The sequence below is a fragment of the Haemaphysalis longicornis genome, unplaced genomic scaffold (genome assembly GCF_048455015.1).
Source record: "Haemaphysalis longicornis isolate Haplotype H1 unplaced genomic scaffold, Haemaphysalis longicornis Haplotype H1 scaffold_1, whole genome shotgun sequence".
Classification (NCBI taxonomy): Eukaryota; Metazoa; Arthropoda; class Arachnida; order Ixodida; family Ixodidae; genus Haemaphysalis; species Haemaphysalis longicornis.
Genome location: NW_027526203.1, coordinates 425,414,601 through 425,436,140, shown reverse-complemented (window position 1 = coordinate 425,436,140; position 21,540 = coordinate 425,414,601). Strand labels below are relative to the sequence as shown.

The 21,540-nt window shown below is 46.3% G+C and overlaps 1 protein-coding gene and 1 long non-coding RNA gene across 2 annotated transcripts in view; one reads left to right on the top strand and one right to left on the bottom strand.

The window, feature by feature from the left end:
* Window positions 1-18,971, bottom strand: part of LOC144155684 (homeobox protein caupolican-like) — a 181,379-nt gene extending 162,408 nt beyond the window's left edge. The window contains exon 1 of the mRNA XM_077687280.1: window positions 18,624-18,971. Coding sequence (XP_077543406.1) covers window positions 18,624-18,668 — 45 coding nt within the window. The 5' untranslated portion in view covers window positions 18,669-18,971. The remainder of the gene's footprint in view (window positions 1-18,623) is intronic.
* The window catches only part of LOC144155685 (uncharacterized), a 131,567-nt gene that overhangs the window by 16,563 nt on the left and 93,464 nt on the right, over window positions 1-21,540 (top strand). The gene's annotated exons all lie outside the window — the stretch shown is intronic.

Below are 21,540 nucleotides of genomic sequence, written 5' to 3'. Positions count from 1 at the left end.
TCTTGCCCAGCCTAATAACAACGCTGGCTGCAACGTCCGAGTAACAATTAACTAGGAGAACCCTCAAGCCCGTTCTGCATGGTGCATTTTTCGCCTGCGGAATTCGGTGGAACGAACATTCGCACTTGTGAAGATCTCAATGCCTGGAAATGTCGTCTACATGGCCACGGACGTCGTGATTTTCGCACCTCAGAGGCAGATTGTTTGCTGACCGAACTGAGTTTGTCACGAACATAGCTTGTTGGGATCTTAAAAAAAAAAGGTTTTATTTTACTTTCTGGGCAAATTTTTTTGGACTGTTTCGCAGTAAATATGCGTTTATTGGCGGTTTCATATAACAATTGCCAATTATTCATCAATATACACGCATATAGCAGAGAAGACAAATACACCGAGCAACCCTGGGTTCGCTTGTTGTGCGTGCCTCGCATACCTTCGGAGGGTTCTTCTTGGGTTCTTCTGTAGTTCCCTGCTGTGATGTCCGCCACTTGGGCGGGCACCGATTAAGGATTCGTTGATAACGGCGAGCGGCATCGTGTTGTGAACGCACGTTTATTTGGGTGCGCCCGCGCTTATACAAGCAACGCCATGTGGTTGCTAAGCGTTCCGATGGTGATTCCGTGACGTTCACCTAGCTGTGTTCCTATTGGCCGCATGGCCGGCCATTTTACGCCGCACGGGCGGCGTTCGCAGAGGACGCTCGGCCGTTCCAAACATTTGGCACTTGGCCGCAGCAACGAAAAAAGGCCGTTTTGCCACACGAGCGGCGCCGCATCTGCGAGTTCGCACGGAAAATCGCACGACGTAGAACGGTCTTTAGGAACGCTAAACGTCGATACCAAATACCCAGGTTTAGAGGGCTACCTGGCCCGGGAAGGAAACATCATCCAGAGAGAGAGAGAGAGAACAACATTTATTGAAAGCCTGCAATTAGGAGCGAGCCCCGTAGGGGCGAGCCTCTAACCAGTATGCAGGTGAGTTTACCCTAGACAGGCGCAACCATACTAGGAAGGCCTTTTGGAACACAAAGGGCTTTCTCTCCACAGAGCAGAACCTGACGACCCTGGTGTACACGTACTACAGGCCAAAAATTCAGTGCCCTTCCGCTCTGTGAAGAAGGATGACCCGCGAAGATGGGCGCAATTCACTGAAGGAGTGCCCGAAACAAAACACGTTTGTTTGTAATTTGCAACTTCGCAAAGTGAATGAAAATTAGAATGACTACAGTTTTACTCTAAGGAACAAACATTGGGCTTCCGTTTCCCTGCCGCGTCGTATAGATATCTTACTCTCTTTGTAACACCCCAACCCAAATCGCTCGACTGCGGTGGAGCGGTATACACGAATCGAGAAAGAGACTGCGGCGGTGGAGAGAAGTATGAAGTGTGGGTGTAACCACACTCCCTCCGTAGAATTCCATGCTTCACTTTGCAACACAAAGTGTGAGAAAGCCAGGTTACAAGGACCAAACGTACACTGATCTGTCTGAGGACGGCTTCGCCTCTAAACAAGAATGCACTGCTCGGAAGACCTATTCTCAGGGCCAATATAAGATATATCAAAATATGGAAGCCCTAAGACCTTTTGCCTATTTTTTATTAATTATTATATGCGCTAAACTAAAGTCCCCGTGTTTTCGTACCTGGAAACACGGCCAGTTTTCGTTCCACAAGGGTGCGATAACTGGGGGGGATTAAACACATACAGCTTCGCTGTAAGACCTTATCATGGTGCAGCAACCGAATTCTTGACCTTCAGTCACCAGCAGCTGCAAAGCACCTGGCCACGGTGGCGGAGAGGCCAGCGATACAGCAGTGGATTCTAAGAATCCTTGGGTCCGGACAGGCCGCATCTGGAATCAGAACCTGTTCAACGCGTGTACTGTCTTTCGAGGGCAGCTTAGCTGTGCAAGTGAGACACTCTCGGGCATTAACTGGGACATCACAGGTTTTAGCGAGGTTAAAGGAACTGGTGAAGGCTTCTTAGACTTGAATATAAGGTGTATTCTGTTCTATCGAATACATCATGAAGTAGGGAGCATGGGGTTGGATACTTGATCCACACAGAGATAGCAGGGAACGTAGAGGAATTCTTCCGCATTAAAGGGACCCCGCAGCACTTTTTCCAACTTTTTTTTTCTAAATCTTAAATGCTTTTAGAACGTAGTCAACAAACACATTCGTTACTTGAATAGGGGGTCACAAAGTACCTCAGCCAAAAATTAATGCCGTATGCCCATCGGATAACTTCGAAACCTGCTCGAAAGATTTTCTCACTTTCCCAAGTCTTGCCGTTCTTTGAAGTCTCGAATTACGTAATTACAGCAATGTAGCGGCTATTGGTCGTTTCGTTTCTGTTGCAGCAATAAACTCATTCGATAGCCACTTTAGAAAAAAATAACAAAGCAAAGCAGAAACGGAAGGCGGATAGTTTTACTGCGGCGAGCAAATCACGCAGTGCCGCTCCACGCTGTTGATAACTATAGCTTTCGCAATGTTTCCACAAGCGAAGGAAAGAGTGAAAGCGTTTATCGGAAGTGTTGCAGAGTACCTTTAACGAGTTTAGTCGCAGTCATTGTGATCAACTAAATAACGACGTACATGAAGATAGTACGAGCCTATGCAACAACATATATACTACAATGATTAGATGTCGAATCAGCAATTAATAAGGAAATAAGCACGGCACATGATGGTCATGGAAGACTTTAACGCAAAATTAGGTTATAAGGTAGTCGGTGAAGGAGGGGTGGGGAACTTTTGAATAAGCATTTGGAATAGCCGAGGTGATACACTGGTCGAATTTTCCGAGAGAAATGACCTGCCTCTATCCTTCCACAAACGAGGAAATAGGAAATGAACATGGAAAAGTCTCAACGGTGCAACTAAATCGACTTCATCAAAACTGAAGTGACAATCGAGGTATTGTGCAGGATGTTGAGGTGCTGGACAAGGTCTTGAGCAGTGATTACAGGTTGGTGAGGTGCACATTGAGGCTAGATCTTTAAAGAGAAAAGATAAAATTGACCAAAAACGGAAAACGCAACTTTCAATCGGTGAGATACAGGGCGCTACAGTTTAGAGCAACCCCAGAGAGCAAATTCGTCGTGTTTTTATGGTAATATGCTGTGGCTCCTTCCTCTTGAAAGACCATTGCGCATGTCAAAACGTTTACATAACCATCTCAGTTACTCGCGCATTTTCGGTCGTACATTAAATTTCAATAGTTCTGTGCTCCCACGTGCCATCTGTATGTGGAACGATTTGCCCAAAAACATCGTTTCCATATCAAACCATGCCTTCTTCCACCACCGTGTAACCAGTCATTTCATAGGTTTGCTTTCCTAAATTGTTTGCCGACTTTTTGTTGTCTGACGTGTTTTTGTAACTTATTTTGTGAAGTTTCATTTTGTATGCACTGCGCCTTATAACCTATCGTTACGTCTTGGCAGTATATTGTGTCCTTGTGTTTGCGTGCCTGGCGTTCGAAATGCAGTGCTAGCCTCATCTGCTACATATTATGTTTAGTTGCTCTTGTATTGCTTTTACTGTTACGGGGGCCTATAGGGTTTTTGTAAATAAAAATAATTAAATAAACGGAGGGAATGAATATAGCATCGCCATACTAAATCACACAACCAAACAGCGGCAATCCGAGAATCAGCGGTATCTGCCGGTAAAGGAGAATCTATTTAAAAAACTGGTAAACTACTTCATAAAACGTAGGAACGTATTGCAAAGCCCAGGAATACGAAATTGTCAAGAATACAAAATTTCCAAGGTGTCCAAATTGATCAACGGCGCAGTGGCAAAGGCGTTCTTCTGCTGAGCCCAAGGACGGAGGTAGATCCCGGCCGCGATAGCGGTTTTTCAGATGGAGGCGAAAAGCGAAAACGCCCGTGCGTCTAGATTTCGGCGTACGTTAAAGATCCCCAAGCGGTCAAAATTATTCCGGAGCCCTCCACCCCGGCGCGCCTATAGCTTTCGCCCGTTAAACCACCTGTCCCCTCCCCCCGAAAAAAAAAACGTCGAAAAAGAGGAAACAAAAGAAAAACTGAGTAGAACCTATAGCTATCGGCAAGGATAGACTGTATGCCTTCAGAGATGAACCAGGTAACTTCACGCACAGGATGAATGAAATAATAAAAGTAGTGAACCGGTTCTATACTTAGCAGTAAGCTAGCAACGTTGGGCTGCAGGGGGCGGTACTGAAACTATTCATCTGCTTTCGCGAGGTCTCATTAGTAGCTCGAGAGGGGGTGGAAAAGGCGCGCGAAGGAATGAAGAGAGCAGACGCTGCAGGAGATGATGGAATACCCGTGAATCACCTAAAGGGCCCAGGAAACATTGTAGAAAAGCTTGCACAATTATTCTCAGAACGCCCTAGTATAATTAAAGTGTCCGTAACCTGGTAACCTGCCAACATTATTCTGAGTACCAAGAAGAAAAATTTTAAGAAGCTTCAGAATTACAGGCCCACCGGCCCATGCACTCTCGGTTGTATCTGCTTACAAAGGTAAACACCCCATGCACCCCTGCCTACAGCTTTCCGACAACGGAGATAACAGGCTGGATTTGTGGAAAGCTACTCATCAATTGATCATAATTAATCATGTCATCAACCGGTTAATATAAAAATTTGCGGAGTATAACAAACAATTTCATATGATATTTACGGACCACGAAAAGGCGTTTGACTCTGTAGAAAGCAGTAAGAGACGAAGAAATAGATGAGACTTACATAAGACTCCTGGTGGCATACAAATAAATGCACAGGCAGGATAATCATCCACAAGAAAAGTGAAACGTTCTCAATCAGTAAGGGGACGAGGCAAGCAAACACAATCTCGTCAAAATTTTTATAGCCTGCCTGGAAGGGGGATTCAGAAAGCTTGACTGGGAGACGCAAGTGCTATAGGGGTGAATGGATAATATTTGAGCCAGTTGAGGTTCGGAGACTAAATCGTTTTGTTCAATGAGACGAGATAACGCCTGCAAGAAAAAATGCACGAAAACCTGCATTCAAAAGAAATGGTCGCAGGGTTAAAGATAAGTATGAATGAATCGAAACTGATGCAAATAGATATGCGGAAAGCAGCCTCTTCAGTCAAGGCATGCGGAACTCCCGAAGTCGACAAATGGAGAGGTTACCCGCCGCGGTGGCTCAGTGGCTAAGGCGTTGTGCTGCTGAGCCCAAGGACGCGGGTTCGATTCCGGGCCGCTAAGGCCGCTTTTCTGATGGAGGCGAAAAGCAAAAACGCCCGTGTGTACGAGATTTCAGTGCACGATAAAGATCCCCAGGTGGTCAAAATTAATCCGGAGCCCTCTACTACGGTGCGCCTCATCGCCTGCGTTGCGTCAGCGCGTTAAACCCTACAATCAATCAATGAACGAATGTAGAGGTTGTCAGTGGGGATACAACCACGACAAATAAACTGCAGTTGGCCAGCGCGCTCAAATAATAAATAAAAGCGTATACCTCTGCCACTAAAAAGAGGTGTGTGCAACCAACGCGTATTGCCGGTTAATGACTAACGGGACAGAAACTTGGCGTCCTACTAAACCCGTGGAAAAGAAAGTTTCGTCAGTTCAACGATACCTGGAATGAAACGTGGAGGAGTAATGCTTAGGGACAAGAAACGAGCTTCCTAGATCAGAGAAGAAATGCGGGTGGAAAACTTCATAGCTCAAATTACAAGAAAGACGTGGACTTGTGCTTTGCATGTTGCGCGACGATAAGACAACTGTTGGAACCCCAGGGTGACATATTGGATACCGAGAGACGGGTGTAGAAAATTGGGAAGGCCATTAATTCGATGGATGGACGAAATGAAAAATATCGTGGGCAATGAATGAACTCGGGTAGCGCGGGACAGGAGCGGTTGGAGGTGTATGGGAGAGGCCTTCGTCCGGCAGTGGAAATGTGCTGATGATGAAGCCGGCGATAATGATGACGATGACGACGACGATGGTGAGTAAGATGGTGACGATGATGACGACAGCAGCAGGGCGCTCTAGGCGAAACGCATGATTGCAAAGAAGATGGAGGCGAAAAGCAAAAACGCCCGTGTGTACGAGATTTCGACGCACGATAAAGATCCCCAGGTGGTCAAAATTAATCCGGAGCCCTCCACTACGGCGCGCCTCATCGTCTGAGTTGCGTCGGCGCGTTAAACCCTACAATCAATCAATCAATCAATGATTGCAAAGAAGAATTTCTTTTTCATTGTCAAGCAAATCACCACTTGCTGGAATGTTGCAGTCATCAAGAGCGAAATGTTTCCAGTAAAGTGCCGTGCTCACCATCACTTATATATCATTCTCAAGCTTGTCATCTGGAACGCTCTCCGAGACCCGCCGTCTGCTACTCGCGGTAACTGCTGAGAACGATATATACGCATACTGCTGCATTTCCATCCTGACTACCACGCAGAGGGGGATTTTTTGTTCCTTAGAGTCGTTGTGACAACTAGGCTGTCACATGAGCGTGGCGCCCGAGGTGACACCTAGAGTTAAACATCTTATCCCGCCTTCTCAAATTGCTTGCATGAAAGCTTAACAGGTGAATTAGTAAAAAAAAACACAGATATTTGCGTGCCATGGCACTAAGCGTTTCTTCTCAAAAACAAAAACAACAAAGTGGAGCTCACCCAGCAAAAAAAATTGCAGAAATTCTGAGAATTGTTTATCAATTTGTAAGAATTCTCACGGCGCTTCTCTGTTTCTCTGACCTTAAGCTTCCTTGGAGGAACATATCTCGCCGCAATCGATCCCTTCCAAGCAATCGTATCAATTTATCCTGAACGCCGTCTGATCGCTGCTTCTGGTTTTTCCGAGACTCTAATGCTTTCCGATACGCAGCTCCTTGTTTTAAGATTTTCTGTTCTTTTTCAATTTTTGTTACGGCCTTAACGCGGCGATGGCAACGCCACTAATTTTTTTGCCCCCACCCCCAAATCATCTATGATTATCATTCTGTTGTCACATCTACCGCTCAGTTATTCTTATTTTTACACTTACTGATTGTTTATGGCATCCCCTTCGAATTAGTGTAATGATCTGCGTCATCTCACCAAAGATAGCAGCGCACCTATGTTGTACTACTATTCTATTTTAGCGTGGTATTAGCAGTAGACTCAAATTAAATTTTGTTCTTAAGGTGTGGTAGCTGTTCACGATTCCTTTTCATAACTTTACTCCGCCATCATTCCCGTCTTTTTTTTTTTTTGTGAGCTCTGCAGCATTGTAGTTTATTTCCACTTCATTAACTTCAAAGCCCTGGGCTTCGGGAAAACGAATATTTCCCTCACATTGGTTGGGACAGATACGATCCCTCACATTGGTTGGGATAGATACAATAATATTCCAGCTTGATTGATCCCGTTATTCGTTTATTGTGTAAAATGGATTTACATTGATTTTGTTTTCATGTACGTTCTGTTTTCTTTATCAGGTCTTAACAAATCAGCCTAGGGTGTTTTGTTGCAATTCAACTCCTTTTGTTCGATGTTTCGATACTGTTGATGTACAGTGACACGTCTTTTTGTTGTTGTTTTTAGCTACCACTGGGAATATTAGCCTAATTAGTAATGGACGACTGCCATCGCATTGTGTTCATTTTTCCCTGTTCAATTGCTTTGTGCATAAATCTGCATCCCATTTTTGTTTATTTATTCTAACTTTTACCTGTTCTTATGTACATTTTAACGAGAGGTCCCCCCCCCCCCCCCCTCAGGGATAAACTATGGTACCCCTTTCTGTATTCCTTGCCAATTAATGTACTGTATTATTTGCAAACTTCCGAATAAAGTTAAAATTTCAAATTTGAAACTCTATACACGAACCCGCAGTGCGAAAGAGGCTCTCAAACTTGGCCTTCCGAGAACTGTCCCCTGTCTGGTCAAATATTTTATTCTTGTTTTCTTTCGATTATTCTTTATCGATTGTACAGCTTCCAATCGTCTACTCTTATGCCATCGTAACGAATAAATGTCTCAACTTCTCCAGTTACTCCTTTTTGTGTGCACAAACAACGAGTTACGCTCCTCGCATTACGGAGAGATTTTACTGCGGTACTATAGGCAAATAGTGCTTACGCATTAAGACACCGTGCAGGTACCTCCGCCGTCGTCCTTTAATGCGATCGTCCTCCTGTTCAAGTAAACTGGAAACCTGTCATTCATATTTTAGTTTTGTCTTAACACATTCATGTTCTTCCGGCCGTTAGATATACAATAAAGGGAGGCGGTACTAGCTTGTAACAATTTTTTAATCATGGGGCGCAAATCTGGCTGTGGTTTTCAGGGAAGAAGAGCCAGAGTAATTGATGCAAACGAGACACCGCAGATTTCTGCCAAAGTGAGCTCCTGGATTTATTGTTGAATTCTGGAAGAGCTGCTTAAACTGACACGAAGTTTCAATCAAGTGCAGAAGACCTTACTTTAGTTGGAGCAAATAGGTTTCCTTCGTTCGACAAGTTGTTCGACAAAAAAAAAACTTTATTACGAACTACATTTCTAGATATATTGGGTCTATCCATAGCTTGGAGGTGTCATTTTTAGGTGACGAGAAATATCTAAGGTAAGAAATAATCAGGGTGGTTATCGTTCCTTGTCCGAATGGTTTGGCTTATCTATGGGGAGCTCGTCACAGTAGTTTTTTTTTTTTGTTTTTTTTAGAGCCTGACACATTTGTGGCCTTGTGGTTGGTACTGCTTACAAAATATATATTCATTTATGTGGTAATTTTTTGAAGTTGTCGTCATAAAATTTTTAACAATTTTGTGTAGGGGAACAGGCCAAGTAAAGGGCTTACTTTTTTAATGCGGAGTTTTACTCAGCCGCCTGTTTATTCGCACCATAACGTTTCTCGCGAAAAGCCAAGTATTTTTGGCTTCTGCTGTGTTTTCTGTTCATTTAAAAAATATTGTGCCATGCTTTTGTTGTGGTCAGAACATTTTTATTGTCAGTTAGATAAAAAGCAGCTGGAGAGAAGTGGAAACAGCATATACATCGTATGCCGTTGCCACCTTCTCCGCCCAGTCCAAGACTTTGTCCTGGGTTGTAGTCCTTGAGCTGCGCATGGCAGCCTCCCACTGCTGAAACGTATAGTTATTTGAAGGGATTTAGGAGGGGGCCGTCTGGGGCATCCCCACATTCCGTGGTTCATGTTGGCTCTTTCAAGAGACAGGAGGGAGCGAATAGGGCAGGTTGGATGAGCTGGCTTAGCACTGGTGTAGGAAATGTGCGGGTATGAAGCTGCAGCCGCAAGACCTCTCGGTGTCGCGATGTAGAACGATGGGACCCCGGGGGGTAGAGGAGCCGTTCGAGGCGGTGGTGTGATGTAGTGTCATGAAAGCTAAGGAGGCGGTCGCGGGAGCTGGCAGGTGGCCCCGGTGATTCTGGCTGCCGAGTGGCCCGATCTCGGTAGGTGAACCCTCGGGCGCTGGTGTCAGCTACCTCATTTCCAGGGAGGTCAACATGCGCGGGTGTCCAGATAATAGTTACGACATGTTTTCCCTAAAATTGTATGTGCAAACGGTTATTAAACTTTTAGTCAGACCTTTTTGTTAGTCTCTCATTATTTCAAAAGTTCATCTTTTGTATCCATATATAGCACTGTGGAACCTTTGGGCGTACATTTCGGCTTTAAGGGCAATTTCAATTTACGCTACTGATACTCCTGAATGATCAGGCAGTCTCGTTCAGCATTAACTCCGTACTAATTTTTTTTTTACCTCATAGGCACATAATATTAACGTGGGGTGGTATGTAGTGCGGTTGACCTACTTTCTACTGTCTTTCATTGCCGACTCTATACGGAAGCTGGGTCACTTTTTGTGCAAAAATGCGTCGACTTGGAGCATACACAGGGTGACCAAAATTAAGTCGACAGGTTTTTTTGAAATTCGGTGCTAAAATGTACGTAAACACCACCGCTACAGTGAGGTTATGCGCCCGGGGGGACACAGAAGTAGGTGGTAATTATTGATGTTGGTGGCGTAACTAAAACTGAATAACTAACTTTTTAGTGGCTGCAGTAAGCAGGCTTGTTTGTATTGAAAAGTTAGATGCAATCATGTTTCTGCAGAGTTTCCTTTTTTCCTTTGTCAAAATTCTTCTAGCGCATCCGTACTCCAAAATATCGAATTGGGAAGTTTACTTGGCGTTCGCATGATGACGCACGCTAGACAGTGAAGGCTGGCGCAAAGCTCCTCCCTTTTGTTCTGTTTCGATAGCGGTTCTGCCTACTGCGGATTGCGATAACGCCAGCCAAGACTGAAAGGCTGCCGGTTATCACTTTTGCCTATGCCTCCACCCCGTTGTCAAACTAAACACCGTACACAGCAGGCACGTCACAAAAGGGGGGAGCTTCATGCCGGTCTTCAAGGGACCCTGCAGTACTTTCGATAAGCGCTTTCACTCTTTCCTTCGCGTCTGGAACCACTGCGAAAGCTACAGTTATCGCCAGCACGGAGTGGCACTGCGTGATTTGCTCGCCGCACCAGATACGCCTTCCGTTTCCGCTTTGTTTTTGTGGCTTTATTTTTCAAGTTGCTATCGAAAAGCGTTCATTGCTGCAACTGAAGGAAAACCGGCCAACAGCCGCTACAAGGCCTTAATGACGTAATTCGAGTGATCGAAGAACGTCAATACCAGGAAAGAAAGAAAAATATTTTAAGTTTCCGAGTTATCTGATGGGCATAGAGCAGTAATTTGTGGCTAAGGTACTTTGCGATCCCCTAACCTGAGTACTGGGTGTGTTGGGTGACTACGTTCTGCAAGCATTTAAAACGTTCTGCAAGCATTTAGGGTCCCTTTCACTGTCTAGCATTCGTGATCATGCAAACGGAAATTACACTTCGCAGTTCAATATTTCGGAGTACGGATGCGCTAGAATTGATTGATTAATTGTAGGGTTTAACGCGCCGACGCAACGCAGGCGATGGGGCGCGCCGTAGTGGAGGGCTCCGGATTAATTTCGACCACCTGGGGATCTTTAACGTGCGCCGAAATCTCGTATACACGGGAGTTTTTGCTTTTCGCCTCCATCAGAAAAGCGGCCGCCGCGGCCGGGAATCGAACCCGCGACCTCGTGTTCGCGCTAGAATTCTGCCAAATGAAACTGCGTAGAAACAAGATTGCGTCAAACTTTTCAGTACAAACATGCCTGCTTAGTGCAGCCGCTCAAAAGTTAATTATTTAATTTTAGATAATTAAGCCACCGACATCAATAGTTACCACCTCGTTGTGTGTCCCCCGGCGCATAACCTCACTGTAGCGGGGGTCTTCACGTACATCTAAGTGTGTAATTTTAAAAATCTCTGTCGACTTCACGTTGATCATCCTGTATAGCCAATCATGCTCATGTTTGTTTCTTTAAAACCTAGTGATTTTTATGGGTTTTTTATGTTATGACACCTCGAATGTACTCGGTGCTACAGCTTAATAAGCAGTGTACCGTTAAATCGGTGTATCATTTATAATAATTGCTGTCATTGGCCATTTAGTACGATTTTCTTTTTTTCTTTTTTTCTTTTTTTTTTTTGCCTTTTACGTGCAGCTGGAGTCTAGAACGAGGAAGGGGACCGGCGGAGGTTGAACACTGGCTGTGCACTTCGGGTACCTGTGAAACTGTGTTTTGATGGCAACTGTTTGAAACTGTCACAGCCCACGCTGCCGCTAAAATCTAGACCTTCCGCTTGTTCACACAATTCCAGGCCACATGCAGAGGCTACGTTGTCGAAATAGAGGAAGCGGTTTACTTACTTTTTACAGCAATCCGCGGCTAGCCTGTCATATATCCTATGTTCGCGGTAGCAGCGGAAAGGAAACAAGTTTTTCACGAGTGAGGCCCCGATGACAGCTTCCAAGCGTTTGTTAGAACACTGTTCTATTCAAGAAACAGGTTCCAGGTTACCTCCAAATGTGTACCGGATAACGTCACGCCAGTTTTACGTGAAAAACATTCCACATGTCACAGCTACCCCTTTATTCAGATCAGCATTCCATACACGTTTGTGGGAGATTCTTTCGTGTAACGTCATTCGTACAGATGCAAAGATTAAAATTATACTTACTTCTTAAAGGGGCCCTGCACCACTTTTGATAAGCGCTTTCACATCTTTCCTTCGCGTATGGAACCACTGCGAAAGCTATAGTTATCGCCAGCACGTAGCGGCACAGCGTGATTTGCTCGTCGCACCAGATACGCTTCCATTCCTGCTTTGTTTTGGGTTTTTTTTTTTAAGTTGCTATCGAAAAGCGTTCATTGCTGCAAGTGAATGAAAACCGGCCAACAGCCGCTACATGGCCTTAGTGACGTAATTCGAGCCGTCGAAGAACGTCACGACCGGAAAAGAGAGAAAAATCTTTTGAGCGAGTTTACAAGTTATCTGATGGGCATAGAGCAGTAATTCTTGACTAAGGTACTTAGCGACCCCCTAATCGAAGTACTGGGTGTGTGGGGTGACTACGTTCTGCAGGCATTTAAGATTTCGAAAAAGTTGAAAAAATTGTTGCATGGTCGTTTTTAAGGTGTGTAAAACACGGCTCCAAATATTTAAGTAGAATTTATTTCCAATAAAGTTCCAGCTACTCAGCGAATCCTATCTGCAAACAGAGTAGCTTAATAGTATGCTCTGTTCATTTTCTATCGATGGGTAATCATGTGAATGCATTGTGGGGATGCACACCCACAGGTGTTTTTAAGAGTAAATCTACCTTACCGGACAATGGTGACAGCGAAACAGGAGGAGGGGGGGGGGGGGGTACTCTTTCGACTGCTCCCTATCGTGTTGCGCAGCAAGTGTCTCTTATCATTGAGCGAAGGAGGCCTCCTAATTTATCCTCTTTGAGTGTGAAGAAACCCTGTGGTTACCCTCAACAATACAAACGCTTGGTGCAGACGCCTTATATGCATAACTGCGTGTTGAAAAATTGCTTAAAACAAAACGTGATCCTGTTCGCATTGCATTGATGTTAGGTATAAAGTGGTTTTGATGCTCCTCGCAAATATCTCTCTGTCTGATGCGAGCAAAGAAAAAACAATTCAGATATTTACCATCCTATGAGAACAAATAACAAATTCAGGGGGGAGTTCTTTGTCTTTGAGCCTTCTTTTTTTTTTTCGGGGGGGGGGGGGGTGGCATCGACGATACATATACTACATCGGAGGGGAGCAGCTTCCGAAGTAACCTAATCTCCGTAAACAAACAAGCTTTGGACAGATACATTCTTACCCCGCTGAATACATGGTTGTGCCGGGAGAAACGGTGGCAACTCTCTGGAGCGCGTGAAAGGAGAGTTCAAGGGGAACGATCCGTATCGACTACAGCACTCTTTCTTTCTTTAAAAAACACGCCGAAAAGCTTTCCTTAAACAGCTTTGCGAGCAAACATAGCTCCGCTTTCTTGGCTCTGATGTCTAAATAAGTGCGAAATATTTAGGGTTAATTTCTGTTTGGAAAGAATTAGAACACTGAATATGATAACTACTATGATAAACTGCTCTTCCTCAAGTACATACGTACTAGCGGCTCAGTTTAGACTTATAGAAAACCTTCGCATCAACATTAGGCTTCGAGAATCTGCTATGCCTTTCAGACTTCAGTTCAGGTGGAAAAGTTGAGGTGGAAAGGCTTCGTAAAATAAGCCCATACTGCTGATGATGATCATGATTATGATGATGATACCGTCAGTGTTTTTTTGGCACGTGCCCACGAGAGGAGATCGTGCGTACTGACGATCTTTTCGTTCTTGTTTCCTTGTTGCTTGCGCCAGGCAAAGATCGCATTCTGTGCTAACACAGGCAGTGCTATTTTTCTATACAGACTACGTGGCCAACTTTGTTGCTGGTGTACACTAAAAATGATTCCGTGGTTCAGCCTCACCGCTTTGCACTCGAGTGGCCTACCTATGTGCCGGCCGCCTTCGCAGAAAATTGCCCAGTGCCTCAGTGCAGAACACATTTTTTGAATTGAGTCGTATGGACGTTCTTGTCATTCACCGATTTCGCTGTGTTGGCGGCATGGATTGGCCACTTGGGTGCATTGCGGCAAATCTGGACCATAGGATCGTCTTCGAGTGTAGTTATCGATGTCAGCATATGGTGGATTTATGAGAAGGTGCAAAAACATTTGGTTTGTCAAGGTGCGTCTGAGTTATCAGGCGCACCATCGTGGAAAACTTCGAAATAATTATACTCCCTTAACCTCAACTAGCTTAACCTTATTCAAGGGCGCGAGTAATCTCGTACTTCTTGGCGTTTGGTGTGTGTTTGTGTGTGCGCGCGTGCGTAAGGAATTCCCTGTTGGGCTCCTGGGGCATTTTATTAATAAAACAGCGCCACTAAAACACTCTCTCTTCGATGATATGCTATTAGTATCCGTGCGTGTAACTTTATCTATAGTGCCACCATGCTGTCATTTCGGCAGCCACGCAGTGTTTGTTGCTCGCCCCGCCGAACTGCTCATATCCTCGGAGAAGGGGCGCCTGTGTGGTGAAAAATCCGCTGGCTTTGGAGGCATATTTGCACCAGTCGAGCATTCGTGAAATGACAATTTCGTGTCGTATATGGGAGAACATCCACTGGCATATCATGCGAACAACAGTTACTGAAGCCTGAGCCTGAGCAACCACGGCGAGTGCGTGGGCGCGCCTTTTGAACAGCCGTGCAATTTCGTGAGTAGGGCGTGTACGCGAGTCCCGTATAGCAAAGCTTTCGTAATTTAGAGCGGTATCACCTCGTGAGCTTGTAGCAAAAAAAGTTGGAATTATACGTCCTCGAGCGAACAAAATATCTACGCCGCAATTCGCAGGTTCTGATTTTATGCATCCTGGTGCCAGAATCATCTCGCAAAAAAAGGCAGAGGTAAGCATTCTAGCTGAATCTCACAACAAGCTCCTCTGACACTCCGTTCATCTAACGCAGTGTGGGCAGTACCGAGGTTATCCCAGATCCGGGCTTTTCGTGAAGCATGAATAAATTCATCCAGAACCCGTTCAAGCTCAGTTGGGTATGTTCTGTTCGTCAGCTGCTTATTGGCGATATCGAGCTAGCAAAAATGTGAACTTCTTTTAATGCGGTAGCATTCTTTCTCTATTTCACCCGGTTTTCGTTTTAATAGTGCGTCTGGCAAAAACCGGTCTGCCACTGCGAGAAACCACCGTGGGGAGTTATAGGGACAACGCCGTGCAGAATTCTCCAATGGTTCCGTTTCGTAGTTTATAGCGGTCCATGGCGGGTAGCAGTTTTCCGCATACGAATGACTCTCGCATTTCGTAGACATCGCGTGTAGCGATTGTGCCCAATTTTCTTTATCCTCCTATCCCACTGATCCCATTGCGGAATTTCCCTCTTGCATGGGGGACGTTGCCCTAAAAACTGAATCTTTAGACTCGGGATAATTGGGTTAGAAAAGTACTTTCGATTTGGTGATTGGGCCAAGTTTCTGAAAGCTGTTCGCACGTATTCGATATCGCAAACTGAGCTTGTGATTGGCTGGCACCCGTGCACGATTGGTTCCCCGCAAAAAGTGAGCTCATATGAACTCGAAAATCCACATGCTCATATGAGCGAGCTCATATGAGCACGTGGGTTTGCAAAAAACGTTTTAATCGTGATTTGGAGTGGGAAAAGTGCTTGTTTCATAACTCATGTAATTTTGTTACTATCAGTGAATGTTAGGCCGGGTTCAGACTGTTGCCGCAACTGTCGTAATAACTTTAAAGAATAACGTCATTTCACGTCTCAGCCAACCGAACTGCATGACATACCGTTTTTTTTTTTTTTTTATGTTCGTAGATCCCTATATGGCTTTTGCGTGGGTAGTCCGAACATAGCCTTAGTATCAATCAAGCAGCAGTTACTAAGTGCACAGTCTAGACTAGTGGCGAGAGCACTTAGTTCTATACTTAGTGACGGAACCTACGTACCGTTCTGGGGGAAGTAAAGTTCGTAAGGATTTAGTAAATACAACCCGTTACTACCTTTTTATAGCATTTTTGTTAAGAGTCATAGCCAAGGCAGCTGATTTGTGAATCCGGACCCTGGTTGGGGTTTTGCACGAAATTGAAGCCCCTATACGTCAACCCCACCGTTTAAGGTTCAATTCAAGTGCAGAATATAAGCACTGCAAACTAGTATTCGTGAGTGATAAATGCAAACAAAAATTGTGGAAAGGAGAGAGAATCGTCAAGACATTTCTTGCCTGCTCTTCTCTCGCTTTACGGTTTAAGAGAAAATACCCCAACAATGTAAAAATGACACTATAAATGAAACTTGAAATAAAACAAGTGTTACTTCAACGCAAATGCTAGGCGAAAAAGAAGCACCGTTTCATATATGTATATGCGTGTAATGAAATCGTGCACTGGCCAGCGCTCAAGCCATGTTTCTATATAGGCGCTGAATGATCTATTTAACCGCTGTTTCTATATTTCCCGAAAAACGCGGGGACGGGTTTGCAAGCCGGACTATGCTCATGCGTTCAGCTTCAGGACGATTCCCACGTGTTCAGGCCACAACTATACGGTTTATACTTGTCTTAAGTATGGAGGTTTACATGCGGCACGATTGGAGCGTTGAATGCATATAATAAAAAAAAAAGATGCTTATAAGTAACACCGAGCCGGCAGCGTATACACCTCACGAAAAATGTAGTTCGAAAGTGGGAGCATTCGGACACACTCACGTTGAATAATTTAGAATTGCGGCGAGATACGAACGAGACACGAATTGAAGATGAGCGAAAAGACGGCGCTGTCGCTTGCCGTCCACGTCTCTTTTAGTCGCGCTCCTTTCCGCTGCAATTTAAATTGAAATGCCCCCACGTTGCTTGGCAAGTCTAGAGGAATTTAAGTAGCAAACAATGGGTAAACGACACAAAATACAAATGTTTTTTATGCCGTTGAAGCACAGCGTCGGCGATCTTTGCCTCTAGAAAATAGGAGGCGTAATTAAGTTATGCCTGAAGCATATATTACACACACCCGCTTCCGTGCGTTTGATCATTACGGCGGAGACCACGTTGTTTCCGGCTTAAAATGCCGATACGACTGGGAATCAATTGAAGCTTGAAGTGGGGATATACGACCACAGAGGACATTCTCGCGATAACGATTCTGTGCTTGAATGGTGCGGGCAATCTGATTAAACTGATTCGCTGGCGGGTTTTGCTGTGAAAACGTACACTTCGCTGTTTCGAGAACTGAAAGAAGACTGGATGCGGTGGTTAGTTTCTAAGGAAAATAGGGGCGAAAAGTGAGCTGCGAACGAGACTATACGGGAGGTGATTAAACAGCTCAGCACTGCGGGGCCTTCAGGCCTGGTTTTCCCTAACTTGCTCGTAGTAAGATTAAAAAGTTTTAGCAAAGCGTTACTGTGTTTACGTTACCGTTTACCGTGTTTGCGGGAGTCGACTGCGCAGCGCGAGAGTTACCGCGAACGGTAACTTACCGGCACAGGCTTCACCGTCGCCAGCGGCTTCCGGTAACACGGTAAACGGTAACGCAAACACGGTAACGATATGCTAAAACTGCCTATTGAGTCGGAGGCAGCAACTAATAAAACGCTTCCTTCCACGTTCCCTTTTGTGATCTTCGTCGATTGCTTTGCCCATGGTTATACATGCTTCCAAAGAGTTTTGCGCCTCGTGACGTTACAGAACTTAAAAATTACAAAAAAGAAAACTGTGCTCGCGCCACTATTTTAGCCCAAAAGGCGAAAGCCATGACAGTGCGGAGTGAAATTTGACAGCTGTTTAGCGTAACTAATATTTTACATCTGGAGTTTCGCTTTGTTCGCATGTAAGTATATGCGGCTTGAGTCGGTCCAAAGTGACTTCAGCCATGAGCCATTGATAACTGCCGTGGCTACAGACTTACTTTATTCTCTCGAATTCTCGGATTACTCGGAGAAAAAAAAAAGTTTGCTTCTGCAAAAGACATAGCGTAAACGATTGCTTCCTCCGGCGGGAAGAACAGACTTTCTAAAAGTGGCAGTCTTTCAACACAATCTAGGCGAGGCGGCGGAGACGGCAGCCGGAGCTGTCGCTAGCCGATGTTTCTTTCATTTAAATTAAACAGTGTCACACCGCTACACTGTGATCAGTGCCGAACTAAACGAGCTAGAGGTATCATTTTTTTCTAGCAAACACCTAGCGGGTAAGATGGGAACGAGTTTAAGGCGGGACAGCGATAAAAGTAAACGTCTCGTAAAGAGCTTGTAGACCGAACGCCGCCGAAAGCCAAGTCGTGCGCGCGTGTTGTTTGTGTAAGTGCATCGTGAGCGTTTGCCGAGCGCGCGCACCCATTCATTTCAACTCCGCTGGCTATCAGCGTCCCGCGGAGGCTGGCGGGCACAACCCTTGCCACGGGCAGCAATCGTGTTAAAACAGGTCTTACGACGTCGCTGTTGCGGTCAAGAGAGGCGCGGCGTGGGGCGATTGCAATCGGCGGCGGTGGACACGTGTTTGGAATGGCCAAGCGGAGGCATGCGCACAGCACGGAGAAGCACTGCGCGCGAGTGATTCTCCGTCTGTCGCGTCCGAGCGAGCGGGCCCGCCACTGACGCTCCCCTGCCCACGGGTTGTCCGGACTGCGCGGACGGACGTCTGGCCACTCACCTGAGATGAAGCGGGATAGGAGTATCCGAATTGCCCGTAGGACATCTATGTGCCGGCCGTTATCGAGGAGCCGCTGGGAGCCCCGACTTGGGCTCGTCAGTCTCGCTCGCTGCGTAGCCGGCCGGAGAGAGTTCTCTCGAGGACACCTGGCGCATGGAAATCGGGCCGTCCACCCAGAAGCGCTCGGCGGGGGAAAGCGAGCGGAGCAGATAGCGGCAATAAAAGTACAAGACGCCGGCTCAGCAGAGCTGTCGTGCGGCAGATGCACACCGGGCTGGCTCTGGACACTGACGCGACATGGGGATAAAACTCTGGCCGCCAACTAAAGCAGGAACCAAGTTGCCGTGTCGCGCGGTGTTGTTCCACCGGGAGGGGGAAGCGGGGGGGAGCGCAGGGCGGAGCGTTGCCTCGGGCGCTCTTTGATTGACGCCGCACGCGGCCAGGCCACGCCTCGTGTGCGCTTGACTGACGGCCGGGAAACCGCAGGCTCCGCCCGTGTCGGTCGCCCGACACCGCCCCCAGGTGGCGGGGAAGCGCGCGCGCGGCTCTGCGGCTGCTTGTGCGTTTGTGCGCGAGCCTTGGTGGCGGCGCGGGTGCCGGCGCTTGTGCCCCGGGCGCGGGAGGGAAGCTAGTCTAGCGCGAACACCGTGTTGGGCGAGTGAACAAGAAAATGGAAAGTTGGGATTTGCGGTTCTTTGTTGCGCCTACCACTGCCGCCCCGCTATCGTACAATGCGTACACGGCGTCAAGGGCATGGCTGATAGAGTACGGAGATTAGGCTCTGGCGTGGCTGCCGCTTCGTCCCACGTAGCGCCGAGTTCAACAGGGGTGCCGCAGCGGTGACCCTCCCACTTTCCCTCCGCCGGCCTCTTTTTTGCTCGGTTGCCGAGGTTCCCGCCGCGTCCTCAAGTGGTACAAGCTCGGCTTTTTGTACGGCCAAAGAGATCGAGTGCGAAAGCAGCGTCTCTCGCACTTGTAGCCGAGGCATAGACCCATGTTCCATGTCGGATATCCATGTCGGATATTGGGTTCCCGTGAGAGGGCCCTGGATGCCGCGGCAGGGCCGACATCGCTCTATGGTCTCGGCGCACAGTGTTTGCTCGAGTTTCGATGTCTTCTAGCCTGTTTTCAAGGGCGTTTTTTTTCTTTGCGGTTTTTATTCGAGCTCTTTCGAGTGCGACCATCGCGAGGTCTGGTTTTCACATCACGCTACATTTATCCTGAAGGTCCTGCTGCCTGTAAGGGAGTCTGTGAGGTTCTCCGAGTTGCGTGCCATCTACTTGTGCATAATCTCCTAATTATACCGTTTAATTATATAAAAAGCGTATTGTTGCAGGCAGTAGCGTCGCCAGAAATATTTTTCGGGGGGTGTTACACGCCGCCAGTAAAAAAACAATATGAAGGAGATCCTGCGCCTCAACAAAATGGGTTTAATAAAAACAGCACCTATCTTATTTTGTTTTTACATTATAGTATAGCGATTCGTTTTGCAAATAGAAAAGGCGAAAATATAAGCGGAGGAAAGGGGGAGAAAGATATGCGGCGTTCCGAAAATTTCGGGAGTGTTTTGACACTTAAACCTCCTGGCTACCCCCCTGGTTGGAGGATTACATTAATACCTGTTATAAGAAGTTATAAATGTCGAGGCTCGGAACCATTCTTTATCAACTGACGGAGCCGATGGATTGGAGACCTTTTTATTTTATAGTCTAAATGAGCTAGTACACCGGGAATGAACATGACTGAATTCGCAGTCTCTAAGATGCCAGTGAACTCCCCTCCCCTCCCCTCCCCTCCCCTCCCCTCCCCTCCCCTCCTCTCTCTCTCTCTCTCTCTCTTGCTGAGCAAGTTCTCTTGTGGTGCGAATTAATAGAAAAACGAAGCACTGGAAGTTTGCTTGTTTTGATTCTTTGCGGACAGTAATTTCATGTTCTTCGCTCCCTTGTGATGTACCGTCGCCGCGCGTGATCGAGACAGGAGTCTCCCTTGCAACGATGCACAGTGAGGGAAATATATAGGAGATAACATCCGTTCTCAATGAAGCTTATAACGCGCATGCCTGGACTAGCCAACGTCAAACGATTCCAATGCCCGCTACAAAGGGAAAGGGAAAAAGCTGTAGTCTAAAGACTCAAAATGCCCCCTTCGAGTGCGTATCCTACAATCCTTCTTAATATTGCTCAGAAGAAACTTAGCAAAACTAAACAAGAGAAGAAATAAAAGGGCACAGGTCGGAGCCAACCCTTACATAAGACTTCATCAAACGAAACAAAATTACAAAATGACGTTACCCCCACGCGGCTTCCGACGAAAAAGAACGGGAAAAATGCAAGTTGACCTGGCAACACCGATATACAGTAGTCCCTCTTTAACTCGAACTCGGATATCTCGAAGTATCTCTTAAGTCGAATCTTTTTCTCGTCGTGCATTTACCTCCTATATATATGTGCTATGTATTTGCCCCTTTATCTCGAAACGTGTCGTCGGGGTAGCACGGATATCTCGAAATGTTGACAGGGAGGACACATGGCAAAGTCCACTACAGACAGCTGACAAGGTCTCCGTTCGAACGCTTTTCTCCCACTACACGCCGAACGTGGTTCTGAATGACAAATTTACGCGGAGTACGCGCTGTACGATGCCGATGTTCCCGTTACTGGAATGCTGTCCGACGCCTGCATCGTTGAGATAGCTGTGGACGACACAGCTGATCATGCGGACGACGAGGAGCCTCTAAAAGCGCCTACAACGGCAGAAACAAGAAACATGCTGCGCCTGCTTCGCAACAAGGTAGAATGTAGCGGTGGCGACCTACGATTGATCCGATGCATTGAGCAGCTCGAGAGCGCTTTTCTGGAACCAGATGCGAACACGAAACAGGCGAGCATCACGCAGTTCTTTGTTCCGCAATAATAAA